The sequence below is a fragment of the Cynara cardunculus genome, assembly GCF_001531365.2.
Source record: "Cynara cardunculus var. scolymus isolate 2C chromosome LG 3, CcrdV1, whole genome shotgun sequence".
NCBI classification, from domain to species: Eukaryota; Viridiplantae; Streptophyta; class Magnoliopsida; order Asterales; family Asteraceae; genus Cynara; species Cynara cardunculus.
In genome coordinates, this window is record NC_037530.1 from 12,240,030 (window position 1) to 12,267,749 (window position 27,720).

The following is a 27,720-nucleotide window of genomic DNA, read 5'->3' on the forward strand; positions in this document are numbered from 1 at the left end:
GCCGTGTTTGTATCTATTTATCTTTGTTTGACAGTGTTGTTTGAAAGAGGTTGTATTTGCAATTTTCACTATTGATACACTAAACAAAATTGGGTTTATAGTACACCCCCAATCTCTAAGCGTTCCAATAGACCGCTTTATAAGACTTAATTTATATGACCCAAATATAAAGCGTCTTATCTAAAGATGTTGTAATAAGTTTATATAACGCTTTTGGACGTCTAGTTTTTAGGACATTTTTAATGCAAAGTGTCGCATTAGCAACTCAATAGGATAATTTTGAGAAAGTGTCATATAAACCTAATTTTTTATAGGACATTTGTTTTTATAGGACAATTTTTCAAATAATATCCTAACTGAAACCATAGAAAAGAAGGGAAACCGAAAAACCCATCGGAATTGTGAGTGGGCTTGTACCTCAACCCAATGCAATAAAATCACTATAAGATATTGTATATGATTTAAAACCAAAACAAACTACGCCAATGGACATATCGTATTAGACCATAAGTTAGTAACTTAACGTTTCATGTACACAAGAGATACTTCACCATTATTTCCTTTCAATTAATTGCCTCCCGATTGAATCGAAGATCCACCGGTTGAAACAACGGTGGTGCGGGCCCATGGCCAGAACCAAACGACGTAATATGGTCTTTTAGCGATCTCTTATGCTTGAAATCGGAACCACACACACACAACCACCGTTTCCCACAATTCTTCTCGTGTGTTCGCCAATCGCCTTTAACCGCAAAACTCTTCCCGCACTTTCGACATGAGAAACGCTTTGTCCCGTGTTTCCTTTTGTAATGCGTTTGGAGGGTTCGGAAATCCTTTAGAGGCTTCGATCTCGGATGGTTAATGTTGTTCTTGCACTCTTCTTCACAACAATAGCATGGCACCCCAATCATCACTCGTGGTTGCGTTCCTCGAAGCGACTCCGCTCCTTTTCTGTATTCTGATCCATGACCCCACATGTGCATCTGCAATTTAAAGCACAAAATCATAGCAACACGATCAAAGCGTCCCTTTAGTCATGCAATATGATCGCTTGGTATATGCTAAAAGGGTTTAAAAACAATAGAAACGTAGCATAAGAATGGTCATAACGAAAAATGGACGTCACCTGAAGGTTATTATAACGATTGAACGTTTTATTGCATATTTGGCACGAGAAGTGAGTGAATCCGGCTAGTATCTGAGCACGACTAGGTATCCAGTACTCGGCATTAGCCGACATATCTCCAACTATATTATTATCAGTATGACGATCGTCGTCATCATCATCATTATCATCAACTACGATAACGTTCTTATTGTGTCCACTAGGAAGCCCGATACGTAATGCCACGGTTGAATCTTCATCGTCCTCGACTCCATTGCAGCGTGAACTTGAATTCCCCTCGAGCTTGCATGGTTCGAGAGAAAGAAAGCTCAAAAAGGGTATCGGTTTTGCCGACTCTTGGGCTTTGGTCTTAAGGAAATCGAATGGCTCGGAAACCGTGTTGTTCGGTTTACTCGAAGAAGCAAAGAGGTCCATGTTTTCATGAAATTGAGGGTGTTACGGGGTGAAGTTGAAGAATGGGAGTAAATAGGATTAGAGGAGGGACAGTAGCTGGAGAGAATGAGTTGGTTGGAACGAAATGGATGTAATAAATTTGGTCTACTTTTGTAAACTTAATCTACTTTTGGGTATGAAAAGTAAATATCTTAAATACCATGGACCCATTTGTAATTAAATTGGGAAGAATTTTGCCACAGAAGGGCTCAAACTCTTTGGTAACCATCGATTTTAAGTAACTTTAAAATGCGTGTTGTTATTTGTACCCTTTTTGAGTTGGATCGGATTTTCGGAAATATAAAATAGTGACGAGATGTCGAAACAACGTAAAATTGGTTTTTGTCTCTTCTATGTAAAAGACGTATGTATCCTTATGACATTGTTGATTGATAATGATGTTAATTTATACTGATTGAATGAATGGTAACGATACCTTAAATTTTGGTAAATAAACGTATAAATATTTGTTTAATCACATATCTAAAATACGGTTGATAATAACGTAGTTGTTGAGTACAAGGTTATTTATGAATTAAAAATAGTCTGTAACAGAACTTTGGTAAAGTATTTATTTCATGTATCGTCAAATATGGATTGTATGTAATTACACCTTTTCTTGCCTTACACAAAGTCTTTCCTAAAACTACTTCTTTCGTATACATGATAAGGTAACAACTTTAGAAGTCAATTTAACTGTTTTTTCATAATTCATTAGTCGCCTCCTATTTTAATCAAGGTTCGAGAAAAACAACTTCAATATAATACATTAATTTATTCATATGGTTGTTTTATGACGATGCACATATAGAATAAAATTACATGTTTCGTCTATGAGCTTTATGTTGGGGTAATATGGGATTGTGGTTTGGAAGGACTTTGATAATTTTCTGGATCATGAATCGGAATCACTTTCCAAATGTTATATTTCGTCCATATTAAAAACACCTTAAGTTAACACGAAATTAATATTGAGATAATTCAGAAAATTCATATTCGTTTTTAGGGCACAAAAAACGTGTGTGTGTATATTCATGAGATCAGCCATCTATGTATTTATAAGAGAGACCGACGGATAATGACGATTTGCCAATTAAAATGTAACTTCAAGGAAGTTATAACCACGTACGGATTAGATTGGGTGACAGTTACAACTGAAACCGAGTTAGAAGTACTTCGGCCAAGGTGAGTCCAGAGGAGCCACGATTAGAGGCATTAACATTATAAGTATCAGAGGCTCTGCTCAAAAGACCAAAGACTCTGGTCCTAAGACTCAGAACCTGAGTAGACTCATAAGCTTTGAAGTAAAGGCTCATAGGCCCTGAGTCCAAGACCTTTGATCCATACTTATGCAAATTTCCATTAAGTTTAGAACCATTTCAAGAAGGTTTGCAACCTTCTTGAAATTCGTCCAAAACATCCCAAAACTTATAATTGCTAAATAAACCTCTTCTTTAAACTTGTAAAGGGGCACTGTCCCTAAGACCTCACAAGGGGGTGCGACCTTGTGACGACGCACTCCCTATGGTGATTTTAAGGTGATAGAGACAACATTAGTGAGTGTGCGTTATGCACCTCCTAACTTACATTTTGTTTGCCGAATTACCTTAATCGATCTCACGTAAATGACAATTACATAATTGATGACACTAAAATTAACAACAATTTATAATTTTTAGAGTAAATTACATTTTTGGTCTCTATAGTAGTCCCCTACTAGCATCTTGTGTCCATGGATTTCTAATAATACATTGGCGGTACTTGTGGTTGCTATATTGTTTTGCTTTTGGTCCTTTTGACCAACATCGGTTAAAAATGATATTAAGTGAGGGGCGGTTTTCATTTTTCATTTTGGCCATGAGAATAATAACATAATGGAGAGGGGTGAATACAATGTTCTTAAATTTTTTAATAAACTATAAGAATTTACGAAAATAGAAGATAGTTACATAATATAAACTAAATATCAACAGGTAGGTGATCAACAATTTATAACGATCTCTTTCTATTTGACAAATATATTTCCTCTCTTAATCACCCAATTATACAATGAACTCAGATAACTATTAAGAAAGCTATTCTACTAAAGAAATGAAGTTTCTTGTGAGATAGTAAGTGATATGTTGTTGAAGTATGTGAGCTTGAAAACAACAAGATATTCTTATGAGAGCTCTTTTCCTGTGTAGTTGTCTTCAAGGTATTTATATGTAAGAATGGATATGCCAAATATAACAACATATATAAACGATTTGTGTGGTCTTAAATCTAGTAGAAATCCTAGTGGACAAAGAACCCAAAAACAATTGTAGATCACGATGACCGATCGAAATGTTGCAAATGTAACACAACAAAGAGATACTAACCATAATGTAAATGATAACAAGATATGCAAGATCTAAGCATATAAACAAGTCAAAACATTATAACAAGAAGATTTAACGTGGTTCCACTATCGAGTGATGATGTAGGTTTACCAAAGAGATAGAGTAAGATTATATTACCACTAAAGGAGATTACAATGTGCTTGTACAAGATCCTTGGATCCAAATCAACCAATAACATCCATGAACACCAAGAACACTCTCTGAAGCTCACATATACTATAAATGGAAATGCTAGAGAGAGAGAGAGAGAATAAAATGGGGGTATTGAGTTAGCTAGACTCATCTTAAAAATCCGTCGTGCTACCTGATCTTTTATACAAAAGCCAAATCTAAAGAAATGGGAAAACATATGGGTTGAGTACCTAAATGTCGTCAGCCAAAAAACACATGGGTGATTTAAGGCGTGACCCTAGTCATATGAAGGTCGTCGACCAAAAGAAGATACATCGGGACTGTAGACGTTTACATGGGTAAGTGCACCGAGCTGGTCACTTAAGCTTTTGTGGAGCTGTACTTGGCCTAAGACACAACTCTAGTCACCTAGACCCCAAATTTTTTCCCCCTGATCTTTTTTAGTAGCATCAATCAAAGTGATAAATTAATATCTCAAGACTTCAGTTTGATGATTTGTGTAAGGTAAATCATTAGAATGTTGTCCTTTTACTATTTTCTCAACCAATTTCTTCAAGTTATGTGATGGATGTCTCCTCCGTTGAGGTAATGACATAAAGCATTTTATGCTAAGTAGTTCATATTTAATGCAAAGCATGCTTACTTACCAGGTTGAGTTTTGAGGCACGAGAGCAACGTTTGGTGTGGTTATGATAATGTACATTTGTTCTTTTTGCATTTCGAAAAGGCAAACATCTTCAGTTGATGGATCGTCCGGTATTGACATCTTCAGCTAATGATTCAACCCATCTATCAGTTGCTTCAATAACTGTTTAGGATCTTCTAACGCTTGTATATAAATGAATTTAGGTTGATCAAGAGTCAGACTTTCATATGATATCTTCATCTGATGTTCAACACTTATTGGTATGGATTGACCAGCTGCCTCACTTGTCAGCATCAAGTTATAGCTTTATCTGATAGAGTTTCATTTCATCAGATGATTTGCCAATACATTTGTTCTTTGATCTTCTTAATTATTCAATTTCCTCTTATCCACCAATCTTCTCCCTCTTTGTTTCTTCACCATTAAAATTGAGATACCACCAAAAACCACCGAAACCATTTCCATTTTCCTCTCCTTTTCAAGAGGACCCTCTTCTTCTCTAGTTCTAACCACTCAAAGGCTCCAACTATCCATTGTAGTTCACCTTTCTTTACAATTACCCCAATCAAACACCTAAACTATCTTTTTTCCCCTCTTTCTTCAATAATATTCATCTTTACCTCCATCACCAATTGTTTCTGTTTTACCATTTTTGATCAGACTACCATCCGCTAGGATCCTTAGTTTAAGTTATTGAGAAAGGTTCACAATGTGATACTATATATAAGAAGCATGTGTTCACAATGTGTTATTTAAAAATATGTTCATAGTGTGTAATTCAAATATCTAATATTTAATTAAAACATGCGTTCACAATGTAATTAAGATAAGTGTTCACGGTGTTCAAAAAGCTATGTACAGAAAGTAGTACACAACATGATAATAATGGATACAAGTATAAATCTTTAATTAAAACAAATATTCACAACGTTTAATTAAAACAATTGTTCACAATATGTAATATTTATTCGACGAAAACAAGTGAAGGATTATTATCTCCTCTCTAAAGAGTGGACAAAAAATAGAGGGACTACAAAAAAAACCCATAATGTCGTTGATTTAAATTATATTTGTCAAAACTACCAAATTACAATATTATTGTATTACCCCTTGATTTAAATTATTCTGTGGTTGTCATTGAATCTTATGGATCTCACAAAATGTTCGGTTTCCCGTGAATGACACACACACATATATATACACACATTATAGTGTCTACTTTGTTTCACATCCTGTAGCAACATTATCCATTTCGTCTTATACAACATTTAATTTCACTTTGTAGGTTGTTCAAAATCGATGAAATCAAACATTGTTGTAGCTATAATCATTTTGTTCACCGTGGTTCTAATGAATAGTATATTGATGCCTATTAAGTTGCAATATTGTCGTTTAAAGATATAGAGATATAGATGAGGAATAGGAAAAACTATTGAATGATATTCTATTGATAGTGGACTATTATCTTGGGAGATTTAGGAATAATAAGTTCAGCTTATTATTTTGCCAAAAGTGTACATAATCTAGGGGATGAAATTCTAGCGGAGGCTGGTGTAAATGGAAAGATATAAACAATTAAAGATTTGATTGAGGTCTCTCAACTTGAAAGCATTGAAGTTCATCCTCCTACAGGGATTACAAATAAAGGTTGTGGGGACGGAAAACATCTTATTGGTGCAACTAAGAAAGCAGGCGTGAAAACTGAAAAGCTCAAGAAACAAGAGAAGGTGCAAAAGTTGCGAAAAATCCGGTGAATCATGACTTGTGTAACTGTCCCAACAAAGTAGTTGATTGTTTGTTTTTTTTACATTCTATCACATACCATATAAAACTTGTTGGATACACTGAATGATTTACGGAGTATAATAAAGTTGATTGTGTATTCTAATATTGATCACTGTGAATTGTTCTTATAGTCTCAATGCATTTAAAATAGTTAAACAACATATACTATTATTATAATAAGAAAACGTATATTAATAAGTGTTACCATTAATGGGATTGAAATATTACACATACCATAACACTAGGCACTTTTCCATATTTTTCTAATACATTTCTTCCTTACTTGCATTGTTGTCTTCAATAACAATAACAAGATTCTTGAGGTTGAAAACAACCAGATAGTATGGAGATCCATGAACAAATGGGAAAAACAAATGCAATGAATAATTAGTTTATTAGTATGATTGTAGTGAAATCGAAAGTCAAATTATGTGGAATCTGTTATTCATCATAGTAAATGATACAACGGTGATTCACCTTATGAATGCATATGTTCATATGGTGAATAATCTTAAAAGGAATTAGAAACAGTGACCCACCTTCGTAAATGACACATGTGGTTAATAACTTAATAAACATACAAAATAATAAAGAATTTGATTCTTTATTAATCAAGGGGAGCAAAAGGAAACTTCGATATCAAGGATCGGTTACAACAAATAGCCAGGGGATATACATGGAAATGATTTGAAATTCTATACTCCCCCTCAAGGTGGATCATGTAGATCTTGCATGCCTAGCTTGGTAAGTAGTAACTCAAATTGCTGGAGACCCAATGCCTTGGTGAAAAGATCAGCAATTTGCATCTTAGTGTTGATTGAAAGAGGCACAATTTCTTGAGCTTCTACTCGTTCTCTAATGAAATAGCAATTCATCTCAACATGTTTGGTTCGCTCGTGGAATACCGGGTTGTTTGCAATGTTACGAGCTGCCTGATTATCACAGAAGATGGGTGTTGGTTCAGTTTGTTCAACTTCGGGTTTTTCTAGGAGCCAACACATCCATATGATTTCGCTTACTGTTGCAGCCATCGCTCGATATTCTGCTTCAGCTGACAATCAAGAGACCACTGAATGTTTCTTTGATTTCCATGAGACAGGTGCTCCTACCAAAAGTAAAACATATCTTGTTCGAGATCTACAAGTGAAGGGACAACCTAGCTAATCTACATCGCAATACATAACAAGGTTCATTCCCCCTTGCTTAGGAAAGAGCAATCCCTTTCCAGCTCTTGCTTTTAGGTACCTCAAGACTCTTGTAACAGCATCCAAGTGATCTCATCGAGAATCCGATACAAATTGGCTTAGGACATTTACGATATATGTGAGATTTGGTCTTGTAACTTGGAGATTCAAAAGTTTACCCGCCAGCCTTCGATATTTCCTTGCATCCACACGTGGTTCTTCACTGTATTTGTCAAGCTTTAAATTCTGCTCCATTGGAAATAAACACGATCGACATCCCATCATCCCAGTCTCCTCTAGGATGTACTTTCTTTGATTAAGCACTAAGCCATCCTTTATACGAGCCACTTCTATTCCAAGGAAATATTTTAGAGTTCCGAGATCTTTAATGCTAAATCTTTTGTGTAGGAAGACTTTAATTTCTTCGATCTTGTTTGCATCATTCCCCACAACGATCACATCATCAACATATACAAGAGTTGCAATGAAAATTCTATCTTGTTTGTATATGAAGAGTGAATGATCTGCGTGAGATTGTTTGAATTTGAGTTCGGTGAGCATAGATGTGAGTTTTTGGTACCAATTCCTAGAAGCCTGCTTTAATCCGTAAAGAGACTTGTTTAGCTGCACACTTTGGTTGCTCCGCCTTTCTCGTAACCTTCCAGTATCTTCATGAAGACTTCTTCATCTAAGTCACCATGAAAAAACGCATTGTTAACGTCTAACTGCATAGCTTGGTTGAAGGTTTTGGGCTCATCATTTGAAGTGATGGCCGCCAAGAAAGCTTTGTGAGAATTCAAGAATTTTTCATAGGATACAAAATTGGCCAAAGGGTATACCGTAGTGGTTTCTTGACTTGGAGTGGGTTGTGCATGGTCTAGAGACGGAGGGAGCTTGACTTCATAATCTTCTAAATGTTTGGGTCTTGATCTGTTCCTTCTTTCTCTGCCTTGGTTGACATAAGTATTCTCAACATTAACTTCCTCATTTTGATTGGTTTCATGATCCTTGAACTGAATGTCAATGTTGGCCTCTTCCATGGGTTGCCCTTCCTGATCGTTAGTGGAACTGTTTGAAGGTTCATCCGGGTTTGAACCCTCTCCATCAATAATTCATTGTTATTTTCACTTTCTTTGTCTGACTCATCTTCCGCATCATAGAGAACATCGATCACATCGTTGTTTTCTCTTTCATTCTGCTTGGTGTTGGCGTTGAAAGGGAAGGCATTTTCTACGAAATTTACGTCTCTTGACACGATAATTTTGTTGTGGCTTGGGCCGTATATCTTGTAGCCTTTGGTTCCATGAGGATAGCCCACAAAGACTCCCAGCCTTCCTTTTATTTCAAACTTATCACCCTTCGTTTCTGTACTACGATAATAAACCAAGCACCCAAAAACTTTCATGTGATCATATTCCGGTTTATGACCATGAAGGATTTCTTATGGGGTACTTCTTCCAATGACTTTCGAGGGCAATCTATTAATGATATATGTAGCCGTTAAGTGCATTCTCCCCAAAATTTCGTTGGGAGACAAGCCTCTATTTTTAAGGCTCGAGCAACTTCGAGTAAATATTTGTGTTTTCGCTCCACAACTCCATTTTGTTGTGGAGTGTGAGGGCATGTTGTTTCTAAAAGAATACCATGTTCAGCATAGAAGTTCATATTGATTGGATGTAAACTCACAGCCATTATCACATTTGATTCTTTTAACATTTTTTTCAAATTGAGTTTTGACCATGTTATGAAAGTCAATCAGACATGTGCTAGCTTCATGCTTGTGTTTGTGAAGGAACACCCAAACAGCCCTGCTATGATCATCTATTATGGTCAAAAAGTAATTTGCCCTTGCAAAGTAGGGTGTACGGTACTTTCCCCATATATCACAATGCAACAAATCAAAACAGGCATTCGTTTTAGTGACACTAACAGGGAAAGGTTGTCTCATTAATTTGGACTTAGCACAGGAATCACAAACATGACCTTTATTTCTAAAAGAAATGTTTCTAAGGAAACTTATTTGATCCAACTTTTCTTGACTAGCATGCCCTAACCTCTTGTACCATATATTCCCCCTTGACATTATTGCCTTCCTCTCGCGTCCAAGCATTCCCATCCAATAAAGACCATTCATACATTTACCCGCTCCAATCAAGTTCTTCAAAGTTAGGTCTTGCATGACAAAGAAATTCAGGAAAAAGCTTACGACACATTTTAAATCGTTTGAAAGTTTGCTAATCGGACAAGAGGTTGCAATTGAATTCGGGAACATGTAGGACTCCTTTCACTTTAGTCCCATTTGGTAAGGTGTGATTTCACCTTCCTTCAACGGGCACATCCTCTCCATTAAGTATAGTTACGGGTTCTTCAGTAAAAGAGGAGGTTTTGTCTTCAAGAATGTCAGTTCTGTTGGTCATGTGCTCGGTGGCTCCTGTATCAACAATCCAAGAATCATTAGGACTTATTTTAGCTGCCATGTTCGCTGTAGGTGGGGAATCACCCTTTGTTTCACTTTCTTCAGGAGCAAAATATTTGAGGAATTGCTGATATTGGTCCTTGGTCATGCCTTTGATAGGGCTCGGTTCAACTTCGACACATGCAGCTCTTGGCTTTGTCTTGTCTTGTTTGTTCTTTCCTGGACATTACTCCGGATAACCAATGCGTTTGAAGCACCCATGACGAGAATGACCATCTTTGTCGCAAAAGTTACAGTGTTCCATCTGTTTTGCATTTTTCTTTACGTATTTATTGCCGGAACTTACATCACATTTCACAAAAGCCTGGAATGTCGTTGCTTCTGCAGTAGGTCTCTTGGTACTGGTTATGGATCTTTGTTGCTCATCTTCTGCAACTAAGTGATAGGCGTTTCCAAGAGATAGAGTTGGTTTCGTTGCTAGTATTTGTGTTCTCACGATTGAGAGCTCTGTATCGAGCCCCACGAGAAACTCATATACTTTTTCTTGTTCTCTAAGTCCATTGAGAGATTTTCCGAGTCCCGCAGGTGCATCCATTACAAGAGCACTGTTGAATGGGAAGAACCGACTGGATCTCATCCCACAACCCCCGAAGCTTCGTATAGTAGGTAGAAATGGTCATCTCGTCTTGCCTAGTGTTCTAGATCACCTGCTTTAGTTCATATGCACGTGGTGCACTTTCTTTTCCAAAAACCTCACGGAGATCAGACCACATCTCAGTGGCGGTATTGGCGTATTTAACGCTGGTTCGAATCTCCTTTTCCATGGCTGTCGTCAACCATCTTTTGATCATTGCACACACCGCATCCAGGCCATGTAATCTGTAGCATTCTTTCCCGACTTCTTGATCGATCCATCAATATAACCGATTTTGTTCTTAGCAAACACGAATTTTTCCATTTCCTGGACCCAATCGTTGTAGTTGCTGTCTGTTAGGGCATCGTTGACATGCATCTGTCGTGGATAGTCTGACGGATGGATGTAGAAAGGAGAGTTTACGTCTGGGCCATTTTTTCATTCTTGTTTGTGTTGTTGTCTACACCGGCCATGGTGCCAATCTGTGTCTTTAGATTAGGTTTGAACGGAAGAGTGGTGTAGAACCCGCTCTGATACCATAAAGAATTTGATTCTTTATTGATTTTTGTATGTAAATTACAAAGTGAAAGCATGAAATATATACAACACTAAAAAATTAAGATCAAGGGGAGCAAAAAGAAACTCCGATATCAAGGATCGGTTACAACAAATAGATAGGCGATATACTTCGAAATGATTCGAATTTCTATAAATAAACATATCAAATCAGCATTCTTCATTGTAAGTGTTCCACTTAGAGTAATTGCAATAAATAAGTTGGTAGCGAAAATATCACAATAGTTCTTCATTGGTATATCCTCGTTCCCAACTATGTGTTAGAATTAGAGTAAAGATATAATATTAGGAAGAGTATATTTTGCATATATTATATTGTATATTCAGCTACCCTTTTAACATATAGAGACCGAATGTGTTGACTAAGGCTAAGTGTTTGCCTTGCCCCCTCACCAGCTACAATTTCTGTTGTTTTTGTTGTTGGGATCATACTTTTCCTCCCATCCAGTGGACTATAACCATGACTAAAACTTGGTGCACCACTATCGTCTACTCTTGTTAAACGTTCAACAATCCTGTTTCATGAGACAGGATCATGGTTGTACCAGTATTATGATGGTGCAAATGGATCATCATTTGTTGCAATTTTCTATTGTACTTCACTCGTTTTATATGGTAACTTAAACTTGTAAATATTTTCTTGGAGTATTAGGGTTAGACTTCTTTCCCTGATCATTGACTTTTTCTACATTGACAATGTTATCATTTATATCATCCGAAGTTGCATCCAATGTCCTCTCATTCAAACTATTTTCAACATCATCATCAATGATTTTGCGACCGACCATGAATAAGTTTTCTTAAGTTCCATCCGAACTCCATAACGTAATCAACATTTGGAAACCTTGATAATGCCTCGTGTAGTGTTATTCCTATTGTTATCTTTTCTGCTATCATTCATGATAACTTTCCATGGAGTCTATTTATGTATCCCTACAAAAAATAATGATAATCAAATGAAAGAAAGACTCACCATATGAAATTATTGATTTTCATGTTTATCCTTGTGAAACAAAGTCACCTCGTGAAACATATTCATATTATAAATTCCAGAATCTAATTTTATTACAAATGGAAGTTAATTCACAAGCAAAATATTATGAATCTGTTTCATAAAGATATTCAATGGGCAATTTAAGTCTAATGATATTGTGAAGCCAACTTTGCTACTTAGGCATGGGAATGGGGCAGGGCCCCCTATTCCCAGTCCTCGTTCCCCTTCCCCATCTCCCATCCCTGCCAGGGAATATGATTACATCCCTGTCCCTGATGGGGAACAGGGACCCCCAACGGGAAATCGGGGTTTTTTTTTCCTCTGTATGTGAGATATTTTAAATTAAATGTGTTGAATACCCCCAATCGATCCAAAATGGTCCATCTTTAAATCTCACATATCTCCAGATTTTTGTTTTTATGAAATATCAAATATTCATATGTAAACAAAATTACAACAATCATACGTAATTGCTTGATCAAGCACTTTCGTCTCTCCATTTTTTTATGTAAAAAAAGGAAAACAAGTTAGAAAAATGTATATAAGGAGAAAGGTCAAAATACAATCTCAAATCTAAAAAGATACCAAATCTAATTTTTTATATATAATATATTTAATAATACAAATACAATATATTTAATAAAAAAAATATATGATATATTAATATATGGGAATGGGACGGGACGGGATGGGTTGGGGATCGCGTTATCCTCCCCCATTCCCGTCACCACTTTTTAACTTATGGAGATCCTCGTCCCAATCCTCGGTCCCCAGTTTTGTGGGGAACCCTTGTCCCCGTCGGGGCGGGAACACCGGGTTCCCCAATGAGTCGGGTTTTATTCTCATGCATATTGCTACTATACAATTAACTAACGTGTACATGAAAGAAAACCTCAATTATATCCTACTGTGTTTGTTTTTCAAACATCTTTCCAAGTCGAAAACCACCTCTACTGATCTCTCCTATTTCACTCCGTTTTAGAAGGTCTATGTTCCATGACCCTATTGAAGGTCTTTGTCTCACAACACTTAGGGGGCGTTTGGTTCGTAGAATGGAATTCGATGAAATTGGAATTCATCAAATGAATTTGACTTTGAGGGAATGAAATGAAATTTGATGGAATTTGATCATGTCTTTTGATTGCGTTTGGTTTGATGGAATTGGAATGGAATTCTTAACGGAATTGGAATTTTTTTTTGTTTCGTTCATGGAATTCAACGAGAAAATTACATAGATGGCAGTTCGAGAAAATCCTTTTTAAGATGGAAAGAACGAGAGAGAAAGAGAGAGAGAGAGAGAGAGAGAGAGAGAGAGCATACCAGATCGAGCAGAGTGAATGAGATCGAGCAGTTTTGAATAGGGATGGCAAAAAAAAAACCAAAACTGATGGTGAAAACTGAAAACCGAAACTTTCAGGTGGGGTTCGGGGACATTTTATCGGGGACGGGGCGGGGATCGGGGACAAATTCAGGGATTTTAACGGGGACGGTGATCATCGGCCCGGCCTGATATGTGTATATATATTAATTTTAATTTATATACATACATACATACATATATATATATATATATATATATATAATATCATTAAAAGAAAATAGTAACATTAAAATTTATAAAAAAAATAATCCAGTTACTTCAACAACCCAAATAAGGCTCACGAAAAAATCTAGTTTATTTGTCTAATTGTGAAATCGTGATGTTAATTGTATGATGTTTGAAGTTTTGTTTAGTTTTATATTGTATTCTAATACATTGTTTATAATTGGTTCGATTATGTTTGAGACATTTAAACTTGCATCTTTAAAAAAAATTGTAATTTACTTTTAGTTGTGAAAATTAACATATTGTAATTTTTTTAGATCTGTTTCAGGTTTCGGGTTCGGTTATAACCAACGGTGAACGGGAAAAAGAAGATTTTTACCTTAACGGGTTCCCCAACGGGGATCGGGGAAACCGCGGGGACCCGATGGGGATCCCCGACAGGGATCAGGGTGGTCACGGGGACGGTTTTAGTTATCGGTTTCGGGGATGGGGATACCAATAACTGGCCCGAACCTTGGTCACGGGGACGGTTTTAGTTATCGGTTTCGGGGATGGGGATACCAATAACTGGCCCGAACCTTGCCGTTGCCATTCCTAGTTTTAAACGAGATCGAGCATAGCAGAGCAGAGCAAATCGAGATACAACGTTGATGAACTTGGATGAGGGTTAACGAATTTGTCGGATTGGAATTTGAAATCCGTGGTATATGCGGTGGAATTGTGAAATCGGTGACTCAAGGAATTTGTTGGAAGTGGAAGGATTCCTTCACATCTATTCTATAAACCAAACATGGTATTTGAAATTTGGACATTTTAATTCCACCAAATTCCATTAACCAAACACGTAGGGTTGAACATGTGGTGGAATCGATATATAACAACTGCATAAATATATTTAATTTAAAGCCAATGTTAAATTTGAAATTGATTTTAATGGTTGACATTATTTGAATATGGTTAGAAAACATACCGTCAAGAATGTTATTGGCTCTGCACAGAAACTTAAATCATTTGGTCTCTTCCATCTATGCTTACTACTCTTAAGAAAATCAAATACCAGTGATGTTTTCCAGGTGTCTCTCTTGGCTGCACATTTAGTGTAGTTGACCATTTCTTTCGTTGCACACATGATTATATTGTAACTTGAACTTGAAGTATTATCCATATCACTATATCATTACTTTCAACCAGTTGTTTTGTTTGTTCAATCTGCATTTTGTCTTCAAATTCGTCTTATGTGAAATGATTCATTATGATTTAAACAAACAAAAACTAAGTAGGAACTTTACCTTCAAGCCTCTGTTCGATTTCGCCAATCTGCATTTGCTCTCCAAACTTGTCTCCTATGCAAATCACATTTTATTACGAACAGAATGTTCACTTTATGCAAATATTACTTAATTCAGGATGTTCAAGCATGCTAATAAACCATCTCATTTATTTCATATACAACATCAAAGGTGTTCACCTTATGCAAATCATACTTAATTCAGAAAATGAACAAGTAAAGGATAATATAATATAAATGTTTATCCAATACTAATTTTTAGACTATTTCCTACTACCATACCTTTTTCAAGAATAGATGCATTAGGAGCTTCACCTTCAATCCTTTGTTCGGTTTTATCAATCTGTATTTGCTCTCCAAACTTGTTTCGCTGTGCAAATCACATTTTTTTTATTATGATTTAAACGGATAGAAACTAATGCAACATTTTATTTATTTCATATATATATAAAACATCAAACGGTGTTTACTTTTTGCAAATCATACTTAATTTATAAAATGAACAAGCAAATCTATACTACCTTATAAACCAGATTTATCAAAAGTCTTAAAAACAATTTTTAATGCACAAAGTACTATACATTTATGCATAAAGTCTTAAAAGACTTAAAAACAACTCATAATGCACTAAGTACTACTATTTTATGCATCTAGTCTTAAAATCTCTTAATTTACAATTGAAGTAACATATGGTACAAGTTACCAATGCAAACTACAACCTTTTCTTTTCATGTTCCCAAGGTACTTTTTAGACCTTTCACTCATACTTTCACCCTCTCATACTTCTACATTTTCTCCCCATCCCTCAAGATGACGACTCAAACTGATGATTCGCCATGAGTTTTAAAAGTTCTTTCAGTCAATTGCTCTGGATTTCTCGCTCTTGCTCTACATCTCTTGATTCTTCTCTCTTGGTGTAAATTGAACACCAATCAATGGGTTTGGTGTAAATGCAAAACAAAACCAAACTATTTTCAGATCGACATTTCTCTAATTCTCTAAACAATCGCCTCCAATGTTTGCTCGTTTTCCAACTACTTTTCTTCACTAGAAAACAATGGCCGGACGAGGCCAAACCCTAGGATCTGGTGAGGCAAATAAGGCCACTTCAAGAAGTAGCAAAGCTGGTCTTCAATTTCCCCTCGGTCGTATTGCTCGTTTCTTGAAAGCGACAAGTATGTTGAATGTGTCGGTGTTGGAGCTCCAGTCTACCTCATCGCCAAAGTAAGTTTCTTCGATTAAATATTTTTCTGTCAGTCCGTTTAAAGTTTCTAGGGTTTCGTTGAATTTTTAGGTTTTTTTTCCTGATTGTGAAATTAATCATCTACAGGTCCTTGAGTTGGCTGGAAATGCAGCAAGAGATAACAAGAACACTAGAATTTGTGCCGAGACACATCCAATTGGTGGTGAGGAACGATAAGGAACTAAGCAAGCTTATAGGTGATGTCCCAATTGCTAATGGCAATGTTATGCCAAATATCCACAACCTTTGGCTTCCAAAGAAGGTCGTTGGTTCATCTAAGCCATCTGCCGATGATGAATATATAAGTAGAGAGTAATGGAAGAGAATTGATCGCCATTCACATCGAGACCTGGTTTGATTTAAGTCGATTAACGTTGGAAATTAGGTTTTATGATCTTCTTTGTTAGAAATGAAATTCAATATAAAATTGTATTCGTCTTGAAAGTTAATTTTGTCTATAATTGTATTAAAAGTCATCGTGTTTGACTTTTATATAGATAGTTTGACTTTGACTTTGTTTACATGTTTGACCTATATAAAGGGTAAGTCTTTGTGTAATTTTGGTAAGGTTCCTTCATTGTTAAATTTGATTACGTAAAGAAGGTTTGACCATATTTTGAATATAGACTTTCTTTCAACTCTCATGAATGTTCTTACAAGAAATATCAAGATCTGTCATTAATCCATTGAAGCTTTCTTGAAGATTGATTAAAGTGGGATCTACAATTGGTATCAGAGCCGGAATTGCAAGAAATCTCGAAGAAGAAATCAGAGTTTTTGAAGATAATTTTATGAATTTTTTTTGTTCTTCTTATTGTTCATTGTGTTCTTAATTTTTTCTTTGAGTTTGATCCGATTTTTTTTTAAAAGATTTGTGGTTGCGTGTTAAAATAGTGATCAATTTGTGTGGAATTTCATTGTGAATCTTCGTTATTCAAAAACTTTTGTGAAATGATCATTTTCTTTCAAGTTTTATTTGTTTTAGAGTTTTTAAGAATTTTTTTAGTGTTCTTGATATTTTTTTTAAACCAGTGTTTTTGATTCATTTTAGTTTTAAAAATTTGTTTTTTAGTGTTAAATCGCTCAGCCTAAGGCCCATCCGGATTAGGCCCAATTGGATTTAATTGGTTAGCTTTACATCGCACAAACGGACTAGGTAGTTCATAGCAGACGGCTTAAGCGATTTAGTATCTAAATTGGATACAAAATTGAGTGGACAAGGGATCAACAAGCAGTCATCTTGAGCTGACAAGGGATTTAATCGCAGAAGGCTTGAGCTGACTAGGCAGTACATCGATCACAGCTTGATCGATTAGAGATTAAGCTTGAGCGATTTAGGAACCTGTTTGAGCGATTTAGAGATAAAGCTTGAGCGATTTAGTGATTAAGGTTTGAGCGGTTTTCTAAATCAATTTTCTGGGTGAAGTATAAATCGGACATCACATTGGGTGAAGCATAAATCGCTCACATTCTAACCAGTAGCAGCTTGATTGATTTCACCTTTATCACACAGGTCATTGTTCAATTTTTGTTTTGAGTAAAAATCGAAGACTGACCACTGTTCAAAATTCACTTTAATTGCAGGTTTCTTGAGCAATTTCATCTTAATCAACTGTAAATCGAAGAATTTTCCTTAACCTAAATCGCATAGGCCTTAATCGGACTTCTATATTGCCTAGCATATTATTTCTCTCAAGTGATTAGAACTTAGTCAAATCTGCAGATGCTTAACCAGATTTCTCATTCATCGATTATCTCAGGTTATGAGTCTGTCTGTAAATCGCTTGTCTTGATTGTATACAGAGTTTTCATTTTTTTTTTTTGAAAATGTTGATGACTGAGGTGCATACATGCTCATAGTGGTTTGTTTGTCCGAATAGCTTCATTTGGTTCTTGATCATTCAATTTGGGTTTCACGGAATTCAATTTGTCCATCTGAAGGCTGTGTTATACAGAATCTGTCCGGATTAGGTTCCTTCGGTCTTACCTCAAAGGTTTGTCTGTATTGCACTACTCCTCAAATTCTTGGACAAACTTCTTGGCAGACTCGGCTAAAGCAGTCTCGTGCTCCCCTTGGCCATTAAAAACAGAATCAGGATGACCCAGAATCATGTAGGCACATAGCACTTCTCTAACTTGGTATCTTGATAACTTGATAGGTATCTTGGGGACTGTTCTGGTGGTCACTTAGTTTCTTTAGATGTCTATCGCGGCTGATTCTTCTAGGTGTGGTCCTTCTACTAGGTGAAGCACATATTTCATTTGACAATTGTTACAGGTCTTGCCTACTTGATCAACAGTATATTGGAATTACATTTTGCTATGTGGAGGATCTACAATTGGCTTGTGTTTGAACTTCATTAAATCGCCTGGAATTCGCTCAGGGCAGTCAACTTCATCGCTTGGCATTTCTCACAGAATTGGTACTGTCTGATTATTCATAACTACTGGTGGGGAAGGCTCAACAACTCAAGGGTTAATTGACTTCTCTAAACCTTTGTTTGTTTGAGTTCATAACTTCTATTCACCATTCACCATCTGATTGGTTTTGATTGCTTGCTATGCTTTGAGATGTTAATGGTGCAGAAGACTCCGTCAGGTTTGTGATCATGTTGTGCCACCTACTATTCTTGACTATGCTGGTATCTGATGGTATATTCGTTGAAGGGGTATGATTTTTCATTGTAATAATCTACTGTAAATCACATTGTTTGGATTTCAGAGAACTTGTTTGTGTTTGTAAACAGGTTGTCTATCACCTTCATTTTTGGAAGCATCTTGCACAACCTGTGAGTGAAGTACTGGATTTCTTTTCATTGACTGTTGATGGAATTGGTGCAAGTTGTTCGAGAAGCCTAAAACTATAGCAGCTGTTGATTTTGTCAATAAGCATTGTGTTGTTTGTCAACAGATTATTCATTTTGTGGACAGTTTTGTTTGTTTTGTAAATTCTTATATCTGTGTTGTGTAATTTTTGGATCTGTTTGTTTTGTTTTGTGTTTAAACTGTTTGAGAATACTTAGACTATTTTACATCGCATAAACTGTTTCTTATTAGTTTTCTGTTTTTAACAGTTTTTGACTGTTTTTACTGATTTTAGACAGTTTTTCGTCATTTTTCTAATTTCTCATCAGTTTTTTATGTTTTCTGTTTGTGTTTTTGAGCTTAATTATTTTTGATTTTTTTTACTGATTTCACAACATTTGATCCTTAATCTTGATTTTTGAAAATGGCGGTTTCATTTGAGAGAGAGGATAAAGAATTGAGAGAGAGAATTGCTGAATTGGAAAAGAGAGTAGAGGATTATAAAGTGAAATATCTGAATATGTTTTACGAAAATCATGCGAATATGGAGTGTATTAAAGATTTAAAACGCGAGCATAAAGAAAATTGTGAACATATTGAAAACGATTTCATGTACAAGATTGAAAAGTTGGAAAACACTCTCAGGTCTGTCAGAAAGGATTATGATGATGACCTGAAAATTTGGAGTAAAGCTAACAAAGATTTGTTTAATAAACTTCAAGAGGTAAGAAATGAATTATCGACTGAGAGAAAAATCTAGGGAATAATACAGAGACAGAGGACTTAACTGAAAATTTTCATAAGTCTGAGAGTGATCTGGTTGAGTTAAGGAAGTTAATGAATTTAGAGAAAGAGAAGGTTATAGAAGTTGAGAATAGTTTGGATGTTGAGATGAAGAAATTTGAGAAAGAGAAGAAGGGGGTGATTGAACTAGAAAGAAAATTTGGAACTGAACGTCTATCTTATGAGAATAAGATAAACTCTCTTGAGCTGAACGCAAAAATGTTGTTAAAGCAAATATCAGATTTTGAGCAGCTGATCATCTTGGAACGTGCCAAGAATGATAAAGAGAAGAAAGATATCACAGAAGAGTGTCAGAGCCAAATACAGAAATTATCTAACAGCATTGCTCTAAAGCAGAAGGCAAATGTCTTTGATGCGGTCTGTCCGTTAGGGAGACTATCGTCGACCGACCTCAAAGAGTTCCATTGATCACTTACATAAATCTGAATGGATTAATCTAAGTGCCCTTCCTATAGAGTGGACATGAAAGTGATTATGTTGTGGTGTACTAGCATGTGTACTGCGAAGGTGAGCGATGTACTTTCCCTCTATCTATATTATTTCACTGATTTGTTCGTTTTCTGATATATCTGTCTTTTAATGTGTTTATAAAAATTTCTGACATCTCTTGTATTTTTATGTTCTTCATAATCTATTGTTGATCAATGTCTCAAACAGGTTGGTTTCCTATGTCACGACTTGGTCTCCGAAGAATTTCCTTAATTTCGCATGGAAAATCTTGAAGAACTTCATAAATGACGTATTTTAGAGTATATGTAACTTTTGACTTCAGAAACTTCATCTTGAATCTAAATAACTTTAAGTTTTCTATTGAAATTTAAAATTGACTGTGTATTGTATATGCAGTAAGCTTCAAAGCAAAGCCCTAAGAGAGGTTGTTATTCAAACCTCCCCAAGACAAACCTTCAGACATCCTTCTTTTCACCAGGTAAAGTAATCTTTTATTTATATGTTTGGGTTTTCATCATCTGGATTATGATTTTTTTTTCACATGATACAAAAATAAGACAACCAATTTATCATAAACTACTATGTACAAATAACAAAATAAAGGGTCTAGGTGAAATGTATGGTTATGCGCTTTGATTTGAGCTTTATTAGTTCAAATTTGGAAGCAGCAAAAGTTCTACCTTTGAAATTTGTCAAAAGTTCTTACTGGAATATAATCGTAGTGAGAAATTTTTTCTTCGAAATCTCTTTTGTAGTCCCAGAGGTTTATCTTTGAAACTATTCACTTACTACAGGTATGAGGTTTGTTTGTGATTTTTGGTGATGAAAACCAAATCCCCTTTTTTGACCTGCTGCTGATAGAAAACCAAATTCTCTTTAGTATCTGTATATATTTATTTATAATTCTAATATTTTACAGTCATCTAAACATGCACTTCATAGGTTTTTACGCAATAATGATAATTTCACCCTTTCGTTTGTTCACAAAATCCTTGAAGAGAACAACATCACCTTAGGTCATATAGAAGAGGTTATGTGTATATATTATTGTTTGAAATTATATGTGAAATAATTATGAAGCAAGTTATGGTGTTTTGATTCCAGAGATTTGGTGTATAGGTGGGTGGGGTGATGGAAGTAGATAAGCAAGGTGGTATTATGAGGTACATCAGATAAAACTCATATTCAGTGCCTCTTCATGGCTTCATCCTTTGTGACCACTACATGGCCCCGTGAACCTTTTGAAAACTTTGTTTTATGAGTAGATTTTGAGTTTTGATAATGGTGCTCAAAGGGTCCTTTTTCGATGGTTGATCTTGAGCAATGCTAAAACAACCTTGGATTTTGTGGAATGCGAAAGGGATTTGTAGACTCCTGGGATATATTTGTTGGTATGGATGCTTTCATGATGGTTGTTAAAATGGAGATTGGGTTATGGTGCACTTGATCTAGAGGCGGTGGGGTTTGATTTTTGGTCATTTCGGTTGATTAGGATATTGGTTTCTAATTGGGTTTGTATAAGATAAATTTATTTATTTTTCAAATGTATTAACTAGATATATGTTTCTTCCTTCATTATAATTATTTGGACACCATAATTGATTTTCATGCTTGTGTACAATAAAGTTCATCTCGATTCCTTATTTGTTACATTGTACTTGATTACAACCTGTTGCATCGCATTCGTAGTTAACTATAAGAAATCGTTTCTAAGGATTTCCCTAAAAGACCGAATGTTTCAATATAAATTTTGTACTTTTTAATGAATAGTTGCACTCTGTTGGTCCCTTGAGGGTCTACAAGATAAGTAAAACAGTTTGTAGAAGGGGGGGGGGGATGAATACAAACACAATATTTTCAACTTTAAAATGTATATTGATAAAGAAGATCAATACAAAATTTACAAGACTGTTTGCGAAAAGATAAGGTAAGAAAACCAATCTAAACAATCTTTGATTACACACAGATTTTTAGCAAAAGGGAAAAAAAGTTGTAAGAGAAGTTCCTTTACTTAAGCTAGAAAATGCTCAAACTAAGAATTAGGTTTTAGAGAGTGAGTTACGCACACTCTGCATGAAGAAGAAACACTTATATTTATACCCAGTGCATTAAATGTTCATTTAATGCAAAATGGTAGGGTTAGAGTGCGTGTCAAGCCTTAAGAGGAAGACTTGTCCTTTGCTACAGTGAATAGTATAAAAAGCACTATTCATGAGCAGATATCCTTACCTAAAGTTGGTGGGCAATAGAGTCAACTAGTCGGCTCCGTACCGTACCAACGTTTAGAAAAGTATGGGTTTGTCCTTTGTGTGTATAAGGACAAGACAACAACAATCGTGTTAAGCAAGCTTCCATTGATCGCTGAATGTTGGAATAACCTGGTGGTCTCTTCAGCATTCGCTGAGGCTTGAGCAGTCTTCACACATATGTAGACAGGTTTGTAATCACTGAGTACCGCTTCAGATCACGTACTCGCCAGTCCCTAATCTTCAGTTTCAGTCTTCAACATTAGCTGAAGGTTCTTTGGTGTGAGTGTTGTCTTCTTGAAGTATCGTTGTCTCTGATTGAATTACAATACAAGTTCTTCAGTGATCACTGAACAGGCTCAATGATGATCGCTGAAACTGAAAAGACAGAAACATAAATACAACGTAAGTGAAAATGGATTATCATCAAATCACTGAGAGAGAGAATCAATACGCTCATTTTTAGTTGTAGACTTATTAGAAAATTTGACATCCCACCGGATTGCACGGACACACAACTAGCAATAATATAATATAAACGTTTATTTAATATTCTAATGATACATTCCATTTAATTCGTATATAAGTCACACTTAAATGAATAAGTGATTCACCTTATGAAATTATTCATGTAGTGAACCATTGTTTTTCTTATTTTGTGCAATGAGCAAATCACATTTTATTTAACCATAATAACATATAACAAACTAGTACAAACAATTGATTTACAAATAAAATAGAAATTCACCTCATGAAGCTGATATTCACTGACTGAATCGTTTCACAAGATTCAGGTATATGATCATCCTTATCAAAGAGATTCATACTATAAATTCCAGAATTCAATTACATTTCAAATGCAAATCAATTCACAAGCTAAATCTTATGAATTTGCCTCATAAACATATTCAATGTTTGTCTTCATGAATAAATTCACAAGATGAATCGATGGTGATCTTTATCAAACATATTCATTGTATGAATTCCAAAAAATCGTTGTTTCAACTTATGAAACATATTCACTATATGGAATTATTTTATAAGGTAAATCAAATATTTTTTAAGTTTAAATGCATAATTTATGTATTTCATAAAGTGAATCACATATTTGAATGGGTTTTCATAAGGTGATTAACCTTAGTAAATTAGATATATAGTTAATAACTTGATAATTTCATAACACGAATAACAACAGTGATACAATTTATGAACTTAGGGTTCATGAAAATAGTAAAAATACATTTTTTTAGCCACGGTCGGATTAGAAACTTCAACTTATTGTTCAATAACTTGTTTTGTTTGATTTGCTTGTTTCTTCACTTATGTGTCAATCTTTTTTAGTGTTACGTTATCATTTCACTTTCATCAACAATGGTCAGATTCTTAGATGTGTTCATGAAAGTGAATCTTGTTTTACCTGGCAACCTCTCTTCTCCTCTGTTCAACTACTGTCAAGAAAATCGATTAAAATCTTACAGAAACCCTAAATTATATGTTTGAGTTCAATGAATTACATGTGATAAATGTTACCTTTGATTCTAGTTTTCGAAATTACAGGTTCTTTACTATTGTTTCCTTTGATCATTTGCCATCATTGATTGTCCAATTTCACTTCAAATCGAAGCTAAAAAATGTAGGTGGAGGAACGTAATAGGCGAAGTCAAGCCTCAAACCTTACACGCCATGGCTAGGACATGACGTTTTTCAAGGTGTGACATAAAACGACAAATTTGTGTGCCATATGAATTATATATATATAAGAGAGAGAGAGAGAGAGAGAGAGAGGTTGGATCAAATACTAACCACCTATTTTGTACTAACCATGTTAACCCGATCTTGGCCATTGCTTTGAACATCCAACGGTTGTGTTTTAATTAGAATAAATATTTAATTTTTTAATTAATATATTAATTAATGTTATATGAACCCTGTTATCACAGGGTAAAAAAGTAAAATTAAGAAATTGAAAGTTCAAGACATTGCTGGCGATTTCTGTAACTGATCTTCACAAAAGAAACCGACGATTTCATAAGCAAAAATCGTGAATCATTAGCTTGAAATCAGGTTCAGAATCTTCACTAAACAATGGATGATTACGAGGCATTACTGGACGACGTCAATCGTGGAAGGGGTAAGTGAACAAAATTAGGGCTTTTGTTCTTATAAATCGATTGCTAATCCTCTACATTCTTCACAAAATTTTACTTCCATGAGACGGAAAAGTGAAAGAATCATGAAAAAATACTCGTTCTCAAACTTTAAGAACACGAAGGACAACCCTGTGGATGTCGATTTAGAGCAAAGAACCCCAATGTTGGATGCTAGACGACTTAATAATCAAGGATCAAGAGAATCGAAGCATCAGTCATCAGTAGCAAACGATGCTGAAAAAGGTAAAATAGCTATCAATGGTCTTTTATTTTTTGAGATTAAAAGTTGTTATTTCGATCGGTTAAGTGGAACCAAGTATATACATCTCAATAAATGCAGAAATTGTTCATGTTTTGTTTTTTGAAATGTTTTGATAGTAATATTGTAAGATTCGTTTTAGATATGAACATGCATGTAAACAAATTGACTTCATTTGACTTGTGGGTTCATACACATTCGATGTACGAGGTTGTTATCTCGATCGGTTAGTTGGTACCAACTATAAACATCTCAATAAATGCAAAAAAAGTACATGTTTTGACATTTCAATTTAAATATGAACCTTCATGTAAACATTTGAGTGCATTTAACTTGTGGGTTTATAATCCTTCATTGTACGGAATTGATAGTTTGATCGGTTATGTGGTTGCAATTATAAGCATATCAATAAATCCAATAAATTTTCATGTAGTTACTTTTGAAAAGTTTAGATTGTTATGTGTAAGATTCAATTTAAATATGAACATGCATGTAAAACATTTCACTGTATTTGACTTGTGGGTTCAAACAGGCCCTTATTCATATACAGGACGAATTGATGTCGTGCTTCAATGTTCTTGTCATCCTATGAAATCCTTTGTAAATGCAATAGATACAGTGTGTCACTGAAAGAGATTAGCTTCATTCCATGTGTTCAGTTGACATATGCTGATATGTATAAACAGAATGAAAATGTATAAGATCATGTTGTAAACTACAGCTTTACCCTCAACATAGCACCTACTGAGTGATTTGATGGCCAATGTCGGAGTTTTAGTGGTAGCTTCATCACTTGTAAGTCCCAAGATATGGAAGCATATACTCGGCTAAARTGGCAAGACATTATCAAGAAAGAATAAGGTATCGAAAGAAATCAAGTAAGAAGGGCATGGTGTATTAAACTCGTCCTCTGGATCAACTCTATACTTTGCTCTCATATTTTTCCTTTGCAGAGATAGAAATGGTGACAAGTAAAACACGGGCGATTGAATAAATTCCATATAGTACCAAAAACTAGAACATTCTTTTCATCAAACATTTAGCATGGTGTAATATCTCAGGGTTTATAGGTTCAAATTCCCCTTTTCTCACTAAAACATGCTTCACACTCAACAACATCAAAAAGGTTTGATATGGATTTCAACAGGCCCTATACCCTGTCATAGTTGATCTTGGGGTCGTCTAAATTCAGTGCTTGAGTTATAGCAATTTAGCAATGCAAAGAAATGAGCAATTTGGTACCAACTGATTAGTGATTAGCAACTAGGTCAAAAATAAGAGTTTGGCTATTAACAAGAACATCGCTATTAGCAAATAGCAAGAAAAAACATCGCTATTACCAATCAAGTTCACCCTGTTTGGATGCTTCTGTAGTTTTATACTTCATGCCTGACCCAATGTGAGCAAATATGCTTTTAGCAGCGGACAGGGGTTGCTGCCATGCTGGGTCGTGTTTGTGAATGAGAGGAAGCCCGGTAATCAATGAGGGGGAGTAGAAGATTAAGGGATTGAGTATACATAAAATTTGTCTTTTTACAACTGAGCCACCCTGGCCTCTATGTAGCTTTACCCCTGATTGCGAGTTTTTTAGTTATGAGTTTTGTTCATTGCAGTTGCTGAAATGTGGAGTTTTGATTTAACATATATGTAGATGCAATTGTGTACACATGTGTTGCAAAAATGTTTACAGTATTAAATTTTTTTGTACAAGAGAAGTAGTTACATGCTCATAATTCCTATACTTTGTAGTCATACCCAATGTTTTGATCAATCTTGCTGTCATGTTACCTTAGTAGTTTAAGATTTAACCAAACATATGCTGATATGTATAAATAGAATGAACAACCCATATGCATATGTTCATATGCTCAGTTTCATATGTCTACATATTTTAGGGCGAAAATGCACATATAGGACAAAAAACCGCATTCAAAATTGAGACAAGGGTGCATACATTATACTTTAATGTGTTGGGTTTTTCACGTGGGTATGCATTTCTTCATATAGCTTGTGGGCTGTTCATATTCAGTTAAAATGCCTTCGCCATCTTAATATGTTCATATGTGTCACACCATGTCCGTGTTCGTGCCACCTGTACATGCATATCATTTTATGTGATTGAGATAAGGTAGTATACAACACGAGGCCATCTACTTCCAGGGTTAAAGCAAAGAAGAAAAATACCTGGACATTTGCCTGTTACACCATCACAGAAGTAAATTGGTTCATATAAAGGTGGCTTTATGATAAACTATTCAACTTATTTCTCGTTATTTCTGTAGGGTGAGGAGATGGTTCATCTACATAGCGAACAGAATATGAACACACAGTATGCATATGTATGAGCAGCATGAACACACAGTATGAGCACACATACTGTATGAAACAGTATGAACACATTACGAACACACAATATGCATATGTATGAGCAGCATGAACATAATATGAACACACAGTATGCATATGTTCATATATCAACAGATTTAACATAATTATTCGTAACTGCTTCTCTATCTTAGTAGCTAAGGCATCTCCATTAAGTTTGAGGTTTTCTAGAGTGACGTACAGTCTGCATAACACTTTATCAGGAGCTTCTTCACCAAAATCAAAAACCTTGTAG

At 35.3% G+C, this 27,720-nt stretch overlaps 1 protein-coding gene and 1 pseudogene across 1 annotated transcript; one reads left to right on the top strand and one right to left on the bottom strand.

Moving 5' to 3' along the window:
• Positions 1-563: 563 nt before the first annotated feature.
• On the bottom strand, positions 564-1,540 carry LOC112508965 (protein TRANSPARENT TESTA 1-like). Its single transcript, XM_025113833.1, has 2 exons — positions 1,127-1,540; positions 564-983 (listed from the first exon to the last, which is right to left on the bottom strand). The coding sequence occupies exons 1-2, from the start codon at positions 1,538-1,540 to the stop codon at positions 564-566; spliced, it is 834 nt and encodes a 277-aa protein (XP_024969601.1).
• A 14,660-nt stretch (positions 1,541-16,200) lies between these two features.
• Positions 16,201-16,702, top strand: LOC112508966 (annotated as a pseudogene).
• Positions 16,703-27,720: the final 11,018 nt, after the last annotated feature.